This window comes from Ursus maritimus, unplaced genomic scaffold (assembly GCF_017311325.1).
Source record: "Ursus maritimus isolate PB19 unplaced genomic scaffold, ASM1731132v1 scaffold_21, whole genome shotgun sequence".
Classification (NCBI taxonomy): Eukaryota; Metazoa; Chordata; class Mammalia; order Carnivora; family Ursidae; genus Ursus; species Ursus maritimus.
Window position 1 is genome coordinate 51,988,527 of NW_024424564.1, and position 11,195 is coordinate 51,999,721.

An 11,195-nucleotide genomic window follows, 5' to 3' on the forward strand; every position below is an offset into this window, starting at 1 on the left:
TTAATCTCCTGGACTCCCATTGTACAGAGGAGAAAACTGAGGCTCAGAGCCGTGGTCTCACAGCGTGGACCTGACCTGCCGCTTCTGCATCTTCTCGGGACGTGTCACCAAGGCAGCTTCTCAGGCCCCTCAGCAGACCTTCTGAATGGGTGATGCTGGCGTGGGAGGCAAGCCCTGCAGGGAGGTCAGTGGGCTAGGGTTCGGGACCCGCCGGCCCAGAGGAAGGACGCGCCGGAGGCCGGGTGTGAGGGTTAGAGGCGGGAAGTCCAGTGTCGGTCCAGACAGGTGAGGACGCCCTGCTGCAAGCCGGCTTGCAGGGAGCCGGATGTGCCTGCGACACGCAAGCAGCTAGTTAGAAAGACCAGTGCAGGCCCTGAGGCTGGATCGAGAGGCTAGGACCTGAGGCAGGACCCAGGGCGGGAAGGGACAGAGCCGGGAGGTGGCCTTTGAGCGGGGCTTCAGGGGAACCTGCTGTGGCAGAGCTGGGGTGGCAAGGGAGACTGGGTAAGGCAGGGGACAGAAGTCCCCCTGGATCACCCTGGCCACCACAGAGGGTCAGTGCCACTTGTGTTGTCATTTGGCAAAGACAAGGAGGCCACTGCCACTCCCAAGGAAGAATGAGCTAAAGTGGCCTGGGCTAGGAGCCGGGACAGCGGGGTCCGAATTGTGGAGAACGCGGGGTAACCTGTGCCATCATGACCTCTCTGGGCCTCCTTCCCCTGACAGATGGGAGACTCTTGGCATCCCGGACGGCTGGGGCTCCGGGGAGAGTTTTGTAAACAGCAGGGTATCGGCCTTGCTTTGAGCAGGGAGGTGTGAGTGAATGTGTGGGTAACACAGGGCTGCCCTCGCTGGCTTCCAGGCTCAGGGGGGTTCTCAGGCTGTGCCTGGGCCCGAGGGCAGAGGGACGCTCTGGTAGGAGGCCAGTGCATTCTGAGTCACCAGGAGAACCGGTCCAAGTGGAGAGGGGATACCAAGGAGAAAGCTGCCCCCTTGGGTTCCGAGGGACGACCACAGTGCGCCATCCTCTAGCAGCCGCGTGACTGTGTGGCCTCGGGCAGCTCCCTGTCCTGCTTTGAGCCCTGTTTCCTCCTTTGTAAAATGGGTGAGGATCTCCTCCTCTCTCCCAGGAGGCAATGGGGACCAAATGTGCTAATGCACGGAAAAGGAGTCAGGGAGGAGCTTGGTAAACAGGGGCCCCCAGACCCTTGGCCTGGCTTTGGCTCTACTCTCCTGGAGCCCCCAGTCCCCAGGGCCCTTCACGGCCTCCCTCGGAGCCAGGCCCTCACCAAAGGGGCAAGGGCAAGAAGCCGGTGTCAGCAGCTCTGCCAGAGCAAGGGGGCATGAGGAGGTCCTGAGCATGGATGCACAAACGAGAGACACAGAGACCCAGAGGCACAGAGAGACAGAGACAGAGGGCGATGCGGAGAGGGAGACAGAGGCAGAGGGAGACACGGAGCAAGTGCCCTGCTCAGATCAGGGCTTAGCCAGCCACCACTGGTGTCGGGAGGTAGGAGGGCTTCTCCAGGCGGCCGGCTTTAGTTTGGAACAGCCGAAGGACTTGCTTTATGCCCATCTTTGTAAACAGGGGTGTGAGAGCCCATCTGCTTCAGCAGGGGGTGTCTAGGAGGTGGTCAGGTGCTGGCAGGCGGACTAGAACCCCAGCCCCGGCACCAGCTGTGTCGCCTCCTGCTAGCCAGTTGGGCTCTAAGACTCAGTTTCCATATCCATACAATGGGATGACCAAGACATTTTGGACTTGACTTTCAGGTGTAGGTAGAGAATTTGTGGGAAGGCTTCTCCCAGGGCTGGCAGCCACCATTAACCCCACTGTGCCCAGGAGGACACTTGGTGCGGCTCCCACCGCACGCACGTGGGGCACAGCACACAGTAGGTTCTCACTGAACAGCACCGAATATGAGCTCCTCACCACGGGGATGCTGGGGGACTAGGGGCACTCCCCTGCCAGTACCCAGAACCCCCACTGGGCTAGCGCCGACCCCGGGAAGGGACCACCTGCGCCCCCACTCCCCGCCCCACTGGGCACCCACGGAGTTTCTACCTGCAGAAATCAGCAACGAGAGGACGGTGAGCACGTTCAAGGACTGCTGGCCACAACTGGTCATCATTTGGCTGGCATCGATCCGTCGGGAGCTGCCTGTTTAACGAGATCCGGCAGAGGCTGGGTGTGGGCTGCCTTGCCTGCGGGTGCAGACACGGGCTTTGCTGCCCACAGCGGGGGACGGGCGGGGAAGCGTGTTTGCTGGGAGCAGGGGCTGGGCCGTGGATGATGGAAACGCTGCCATCCAATTTCCTTTCTGGAATGAATGACCTCCCCCCACCAGTCAACTGTCACCTCCTTTTCTTTTCACGGCAAAATGAGACTTAATCAAAGGAGGACCGATGGCTCAGGTGGTGGAAACAACAGGCGGGCTGAGGCCAGTGGGCCGGCGCCCAGAGTGCAGGGGGCCAGAGGGGCTGCTTTGCACAGGGGTGGGGGTGGGGAGATTGGACAAGAGCTCGCTCACCCCCAGGGGGGCTTGCAGGACCCAGGTCTCCCTGCTGTGCCACTCACAGTGACTTCCATTAGCCCCTCCACCAGTCCGCACGGAGCCGGGCACCCTCCACGCACTAGGGACACAGCAGTGGTCAAAACAGACACCAAGTAGCCAAGTAGCACCAAGAGGAACCGTCCCTGCCCGGCTTGCGCTCCGGGGAGGGAGGCTGACGGCGCACAGACACACAGATGAATATGTAAAACGCTCCGAGGCTCCTGGGGATCCCCCCTGAGAACTGGACACAGGGGTGCAGACAGATGGTTGCACACCTGTGTTCACAGCAGCACGAGGCACAGCTGCAAAAGGTGGAAACAACCCCAGTGTCCGGGGACGGGTACACGGGGAAACAGAAGGTGGCCGATTCACACGGTGGAATAGGATCCGGCCTCAAAAAGGAAGGGGATGCCAACACGTGCCACGACACGGATGAACCCCGAGGACGTGGTGCTCGGTGACGTGAGCCCGACGCAAAAGGACAAATCCTGTGTGATTCCACACCAGGAGCTCCCCGGGGTCGTCACGTTCCTAGAGACAGCGAGTAGGACGGTGGGCGCCAGGGGCTGGGGAGGGACGGGAGTTTGTGTTTCATGGGGACGGAGTTTCAGTTTGGGAGGATGGAGGGAGTCCTGGAGACGGATGGTGGGGACGGCTGAACTACACACTGAAAATGGTTAAAACGTCAATTTTATGGTATGTTGTGTTTGACCACAATAAACAAAGCTGTGAGGGGGAACAAAGCCAGGTGTGTCTGTGGCGGGGTACAGAGTGGTCCTGGGGGGCTCCTTCAGATGGGGGGAGGGCCTCCGGCGGAGGTGACGGTGGGCAGACCTGAGTGCAGCAGGAGTGAGCAGCATGGCTGTTGGGAGGAACGGTGCTGCGGACTAGGGAGAAGAGGTGCAAAGGCCCTGAGGCAGGAGCAGCGGGAGGCCAGTGGGGGACGCTCGGGGGTGTTGGTAGCAGGAGGCCACCTGAGGCAGAGCCTTGGCCCTTGTTGGCCACGTCACATCAGGTTGTTGAAGCCCCAGGACAAGCCTGAGGGCACCTCACCATCACCCCTGTCCCTGCAAGGGTATGGGAACAGAGGCTGGGGACAGGAGAAGGCCTACATGTGCTCCGTGTAAACATGGTGGCCCAACCCAAGTCCCAGTGGGCTGGAGCTTCCTGTGGCTGTGGAGAGGTGTAGACACTAGGGATGGGGATTAGTACGAGCCAGGCTCTGGTCCTACACAGCACCCCCTTCCCTCGTGGTGCCCCATCGTGGTATATGAATTGTGTCCCCCCCAATCCTATGTGGCAGTCCTAACCCCCCTGGAACTCAGAATGGGACCTTATTTCGAAATAGGGTCGTTGGAGATGTAGTTAAGATGAGATCACGCTGGAATCCGGTGGGCCCCAACCCGACATGACTGGTGACCTCATAAGAACGGCAAATTTGGACATGGAGACACGCACAGAGAGGAGGCCGTGTGAAGACCGAGGCAGGGGTTGGGGTGATGACTCTATAAGCCAGTGAACCCTGAAGATCTCCAGTAAACCTCCAGAGGCTGGGGGAGAGCCTGGGCAGACTCCGTGGGAGCGCCCAGAAGGATCCAGCCCTGCCCACAGCCTGATCCTGGACTCTGGCCTCCAGACTGTGAACGCACACACTTGGGTCGTGTGGTGCTTTGTTCCGGGGGCCCCAGGACACCGCCACACACCCTCCTGTGGGGATTGTCCCAGGACGGGCTGGGATGGACACCGAGGTATGATGGGTGCTCACGGCTCACCTGGGAGCCAGAGCCGATGTGAAGATGGGGGGGGCCTGCACAGCCCCCTCACCCCCACCCCTGGCAGAGACCTGTGCGCCCCCACAGCCAGGCTGTACCCCCATCTACAGAGCAGGTTTTTGGGGGCTCCTTGACCCCTCCATTCCTGTCCCCTCACTTGGTGAAGACCTCCACCTCCCAGGGGTAGGTCTGAAAACAGAGCACACACTGCAGAGGCTTGCAGCCTGAGAACAGAGTTCTGGAAGAGGGCAGCAGGAAGGGCATGTCACAGTCCACAGAAATGGTCCTCTGACCACCCAGGCTGTCCCAGAGCACCTGCTCTGGGCTGGGCTCCAGGGGCCATGACAGCCAGCTCGTCCTCGCCCTCAGGAGCTCACAGCCTGGTCAGGGAGGGCACAGGGGTGTCAGCCGGGGTCCGAGGAGGCCCTGAGTCCTCCTGAGTGGTGGCAGACAAAGCAGGGAGCCACCCTGGGCAACCTGGAGGTTCGAAACTTCTGAGGGAGGAGACAGGACTGGACTCCAGGCCAAACGCAGAGGACGGATGGCCGGGCTCCATGGGTGACTCGGGCCTGGCTCTGACCCGGAGCACGGGCAGCGGCGTGGACCAAGGATGCAAGATGCTGTCGGTCGAAAGCAGGAGCCAGGATAAGAGGGGGGACGGCATGAGTGTAAGATGGAGCCCAAACGCCTTCATCCGGTGGTTATGCAAGCTGACTTCACGGCAGCCCCTGGTGAAGGGCCCCCCATCTCTCCCGAAGGCCTCCCTGCACCCACTGGAGCCACACCGGCTGGAAGCTGCTTAATTGTTCTGAGCCCGGGCCTCCTCCCGGCCTCCCTCAGGGCCCTCCTGGGAGGATGAAGGAGATTAAAGCATTTCAAAGTGCTTAGCCAGGATTTGCACTGAGGAAACCCAAGGATCCGGCCTGGAAAACACAGGTGGGGGAGTGACAGCCTCTGGAGACGGCTCCGCTCAGGGCTCCGCTCTGTGTCTGAGCAAGCCAAGGCCCGCTGAAGGCTGACACAGGTCTCAGGACTCCGGGCCCTCTGGCTCCTGTGGGATGGAGCTGCCCCACTTGGGGAGCCCGGGTTCGAGTCCCAGGGCCGGGGGTTTGTTGAATGAATACGGGGGGGCGGGTGCTGGACCTCTGCACCCAGTACTCCCTCCTGCTGCTCCAGCCCCTACAAAGCCCTCCATGTAGTGGGGGCTGTCACTCCCACCTGGGTGCCCTCCTCTTACTCCTGTGACTCTGAATCCTGCGTCACCCTGGCAGTGGCTCCGGGAGGTCCTGATTGGTCCACCAGCAGGGAGAAGTCTGCCCTCCATGAGACATGTCACGTTCCATGTCTTCTTCCATTCATGCGTTCATTCATTCATTCATCCACCTATCCTCCCAACATTCACTCGCTAACCCCCACTCTGGAACAGGGTCTGGTCTGGGTTCTAGGGACGGGGAGGATGGGGTGTGCCAGGCGAGGACGCCCGCCAAGCTCTACCTTACGTGACTGGTCCCCATGCCCTCCTCTATTAGGCCATGAGGGTCCTGGGCCAGGGCCAGGCCAGGGGGCGCCATGGCCATGGAGCTTGGGCTCCAGAGTCCCCCAGACCGGGTGAGAATCCCAGCCCGGCCTACTCCAGCCTCGGGCGCCCAGGCCTGACTGGGGGGACTGAGGACCGTGGCCTCGGGGGCCAGCATGCTGCAGGCGTGCATGAGCAGGACACACTATGGCTGTGCTTGTCCCTGTCCAGGACTGCTCTGCTCACTCTCGGCTCGGCCGTGCTCCCCACCCCGACCCGGGCCGCCTGCACGGGACTCCACGGTGGGCGTGGGGGGGCCAAAGAAGCCACAGCCCTGTTTGCTGGACACAGGTCGGGGTACAGGGACTCTGGGGGGGATCTGGGGGCCGAAGGAGGGGACACTGCCCGCCCTCCCCAGGTGCTCAGGGCAGCTTGGGCGCCAGAACCGAACACGGAAACTACACAATGGAATGAAGCCCACCACGTGTCACACGGGAAGTTACATAAAAATTCCATTGCTCACGAGACAGCAAAACTCAGAAGCCAGCCACTCCTGCCCTGGCGGGGTCAGAGTGGTCTTCACAAACTCAGTGGCCGGTGGCAGCTGTGATCCTTGGTCTGTACTCGGGTCTTGTGACCGATAGCACCAACATTACCAACGCCAAAGCCCATCCCCTTGCGCCCTGCGTGGCACCTGCAGAGGGGGACGTGGGCTCAGGGACTACGGCCTCAGGTGTTAAGGGTGTGTCACGCCGTCATGAACGGCCACCTGGGACCCCCAGAGGTCATGCCTGTGGGAAAGGGGGAGCCCCTTTCCTCCCACCAGGCTGCCCTGGGGCTGGATTTCTAGGGCTGTCCTCCCCCCCACCCCCACCCCAAGTCCTGGACTCTGACTTTTCTCTGCTTGGTCTCAGGGAATCTCGTCACCCGGGACAGGCAGGTCGTCAAACTCCACCTCGTAAAGAAGGAAACTGAGGTTCAAGGTCCCACAGCTCCTCAGTGGCTCGGACGGGAGGCCAACCTGGCCTAGATCCTCCTCTCCTCCTCGGCGCTGCAGGAGTTTCCGGGGCCTCCCCTACCCCACCCCCCCGAGAAAGCACATGTACCGCAGACAGATGAGATTTATTGTCCTGGGTTCTAGTTCTTTGAACATTGGTAAACGGCCCACAAGGGCAGCTCAGGGCCGGCAATAAAACTCAAATAACTGGAAGAACATTCTGGATGAGAAGGACTCCCCCTGAGCTCTGACCGCATCCAGAATCACGAGTTGGGCACGCATCTCTGTGGTCCACCCTCGGGTCAGCCAGGGACTGCTGTTCCCAGATTTGAGGATTATTTTTAAACACCGAATTTGGCGAGGCTGGAGAGGAGAGGAAGGAGGGCATGTGAAGAGAAACAGAGCTGATGAATTACGCCCCACCGGGAACAACAGATCTGTTTTCTTGTCAGCCCGGCCGGGCGAGGGAGGGCAGGGCCTGGGTGCCATGCAGTGGGGGCTGCCAAAGACGCCCCAGGCCCGGCACCTGGAGAGCCCACATCCTCTCTGGGCTTCCACCCACCCCTTCTCAGACCACCACACCCTCCCCTGGGCGGGGCCGCGCGCATCCTCCTGCCTGGACTGGGTCAAGGGCAGCATGGCCTGGAGGTTGGGCCCTTGAGCTTGGACCACACTGTCTGGGGCCAAGTCCTGGCCCCCTCTTTGTAGCCACACCCTGTGTGGCCTGGGACAAGTCTCCCCAGTCTTCTTGGACCTAGAATAGGGATAAAAATAGTATCTAATTCACAGGATCCCTGTGACTGTGGAATGAGGTGACACGCCAGGGCGCCTGGAACAGAGCTGGCATGCAGTGGGGGCTCTACGGGTCCTTGAAGGTGCTTCCTCGGCTGCCTCGGCCCCAGCCTTGCCCACCCCTCCAGGTCCTAGTGGCCCCAGGGCCAGCTTTCTAAAGTGCCCGTCTGACCAGCAGCCCACTTTCTCAGGAGTCCCGGCAGCTCCCGGTTCAAGTCTCCACCCCCTCCCGAGGCCCCGTGTGGTCTGGCCCTCGCTCCCACAGCCTTACTCTCTCTGCTTCTCAAGGCTCAGCCCTCTCCTCTGGGCCTTGGCACATGCTGTTCCCCCACGCCTGGGACACCCTTCCCCTCTCCTGTAGCTGGGCAGCTTGGACCCAGCTTTCAAGGCTCAGCTGGGGTGTCTTTTCTTGCTCTGATTCTCTCACCCCTTGGGTGGGCTCCTGAAACTCTGGGCCTGCCTCTGCCCCAGGGCCGTCCCGGGCGGTGTGGGATTCACCTGCCACCATCGTGGGCAGGGGCCCGGCAGGGCCCAAAGCCTCGAGGGCAAACCAGGAGCAGGGACTGAGCAGCAAGCTCTACCTTACGTGACTGGTCCCTGGCCCTCTTTAGACCTGGCCACCCGAGCCCTGAATTTCCTGGCATCGAGGACAAAGACAGACACATGACCAGTGCCATACCTGTCACCCAAACATGTCCCACCTTGCCCCTCCCCTGCAGGGGTCCGCGAGGGGCGGGAGAGGTGGGAGGCGCAGCTCCGTGGCTAGCCCCACGGCGCGCAGGGCAAGGACAGGCCCTGCCCCAGCGTCCCGGGTGCCCAGGGGCGGAGAGCAGAGTACAGGAGTTGGGACTTCGGCTCAGGCTGGCCCTTCCCTGGGTCGCCCTTTCCCCAACTCCTATGTCCAAATCAGGCCAACCTGTGAGGCCCGGCTCAAAGGCTACCTGGTCACCCTCCCCACCCCACTGTCCGGGGAGTGGTTCCTCTTCCGGAGGCCCATTCAATGAATATCTAACGGGCTCCACTGGGGGCTAAACCCAGTGCGGCGGGGGACGTTCAGACACAAGCAAGAGGGACACAGTCCGGCCACCATGGGACTACGGTCTGGGGATGGAGTCACGAAGCAACTGATGCCGTGATGAATTAGTCATGAAGCTTGGACGTTCTTCCTACCAGCAGCAGTAGCATGAGGAATGTGAGCAGTGGGGAAACAAGGGCGGGGCCCGCTGGGGGCAGCAGGTGCCCAAGAGACAGGTGTTGGCACTGATGGGAGGCGGCTGCTAACAGCTGGGGGGGACCCTCCCTGGGCCGGAGGTGCTTTACTCAGGAGCTCACTCACTGCTCGCCACACTGCACCCCTGAGACTGTACCCCACCCTCCCCAGGATGCAGGGTGGGGGCAGAGCCAGGATTCAAACCCTGTGCTCTGCCCCTGAGCCCTGTCTCCACTGACAGATAAGCACGGGCACGCCCCAGGCAGCACACACGTCCACACACACGTCCACACACAGTACACACCTGCACACGCACGCGCACGCCCGGCAGCTCACGCACGCGTGTGTAAGCGCACACGGCATCAGGAGTGCCATTTGACTGCCGGCACAGTCCCAAGTTCCCAGGGCCCTCCCTTAGCAGTGCAGACCTAGCCCGGAGTTTGCGAACTTTTGTTTTCAGGACAACGCCCACTTCAAGGTTATGAAATCTCCGAAATGTGAAGTCTGGGAATAAACACGTGGGGAGGCGAGATGTCTGTGTGAAGCAAGATCAAAGTGGGTCCTCCTGACCCCCATGCACATACAGAAGGGAGCAGGGAGGGAGGGAAGAGGGCTGCATTCCCTCCCGTGCCGGTCAGAGCAAAGTGGCTGGAGGGCAGGCGTGGAGGACAGACTCGGGCCAGAGATTGACACATGCACCAGCCCCGCAACAGCCCAGCCCTGCACCTGCCCGGCCCCACACCAGCCCCCTCACCCACAGCTTCCCACTGAACTTCGGGTTGGCCCCTGAGGTCCCCTGTTGTTTCCACCTCCATGCAGACCTGCGAGCCCAGGAGGGAGCCTGGCCCCCTCCAGACCCCCTGCCCCCTGCTTCCTCTCCCTTGCATCTGACAAGCACCATGAGGTCCCCCTGCACCGCTGCTGTACCCCAACCCATCCTTACCTTGAAGCCAGAGAACTGGCTTTCAAAATGCAAACCTGGTGGCCCTGAGCAAAACCCTCCGAAGGCTGCCAGCCTCACTGTGCTGGTGGGAGAGCAAACTCCAGCCAGGGAGGAGGCAGGCCCCTGGCCGGAGAAGTGGGGGTCCCCCTGCAGCCACATTGGCCATCTCTCCATCCCTGCACTGTCAGCCAGCCCTCTGCCCCTTCCCTGCACCTGGCAGTCACAGACAAATCCCCCGGGGCCTGGGGCCTCCGAGAGGCTTTCCCTGACCCCTGCCACTGAGCTCCCTGCCCGTCCACCTTGCCTTCAAACGCAGGTGGCGGTTTAAGTTGAGTGCTCGGCGCTGAGGCTCTCTGAGCCCATCTGTCTCTTCCATGGGACTGTAAGTTGGACGAGGGCTGGGACCCAGGACCGGTGACATAATTTGCAGGGCCCAGTGCAAAATCAAAAAATGCAGGCCTTTGTTAAAAAATGATGAGGCATTTCTAGACAGCGACGGCAGAGCATTAAACCAAGCTTGGGCCCTCCTGAGCGCCAGGCTCTGTGACTGTGAGAATCACGCACCCGCGAAGCTGGCCCTGCTGAGACCACGTGGTCATTGCCTGTCACTGTAAGCAGCATGGGGCCCGGCACATAGGGGCCCTTTATAAACACCTGACGCATTGGTGAACAACTGTAGGCATCATCGGCTCCATTTTTCAGATAAATAAACCATAACTTAGAGCGACTAAGTGGTTTGCCTCGACCCGGAGGGTAGCAGGGCTGTGACCTGAACTCAGGTCTGTCTGACTGCAAACAGGCTCATGGTGAGTGCGTGGGGGGGGGGGGCATCCCATGGCGTGGGGTTGAGCTCTGCCACTCACTAGCTGTGAATTCCAGGCAATTACTTCTCTGGGCTCAGGTTCCTCATCTGTAAGATGGGACCCATGCCCCTACCTTGCTGGGGTAGGAAGAGACAGAAAGGACCAGAACTGCTAGCAGAGCACCCAGCACATAGGCCAAGGGCTCCACAAATGGCTCCTATCTGGTGTTGCCCACTGTGTTTCCAAAGCCAATGGTTTAGGCACCTGAGAGTTTCGTGGGTGCCCATTAGCAAATGAAAGTGTGTTTGAACACTCTGCCTACAGGTGAATTCCTCTTCCTGCTGTGCCTGTGCCTTCAGTCAGCGCTGACAAATCGCTTGGCAAATTGCTTCCCTGCCTGCTGCAAGCTTCTGGGGCTGAGGGGACCTCTGTGCCTTTTATCCCCCCACCATGCTTTGCATACAGTAGGTGCTGACTAGATGTTTGCTGCCCAAAGAGCAGGAACTCCGTCCACACTCACTGGCCTGGATGCCAGGTCTGCCTTATTGCAAAGAGTGAGCTTTCAGAGGAAGCAAAGTGGATCCAGGCAGAGGCCTTAGTGTAATACGCC

The 11,195-nt window shown here is 60.8% G+C and overlaps 1 protein-coding gene across 1 annotated transcript in view; it reads right to left on the reverse strand.

Moving 5' to 3' along the window:
• SHISAL1 (shisa like 1) overlaps nucleotides 1–2,153 on the reverse strand; it is a 42,050-nt gene extending 39,897 nt beyond the window's left edge. The window contains exon 1 of the mRNA XM_008702903.2: nucleotides 2,063–2,153. Within this exon, the coding sequence (XP_008701125.2) occupies nucleotides 2,063–2,129 (67 nt within the window). The 5' untranslated portion in view covers nucleotides 2,130–2,153. The remainder of the gene's footprint in view (nucleotides 1–2,062) is intronic.
• Between the last annotated feature and the right edge of the window lie 9,042 nt (nucleotides 2,154–11,195).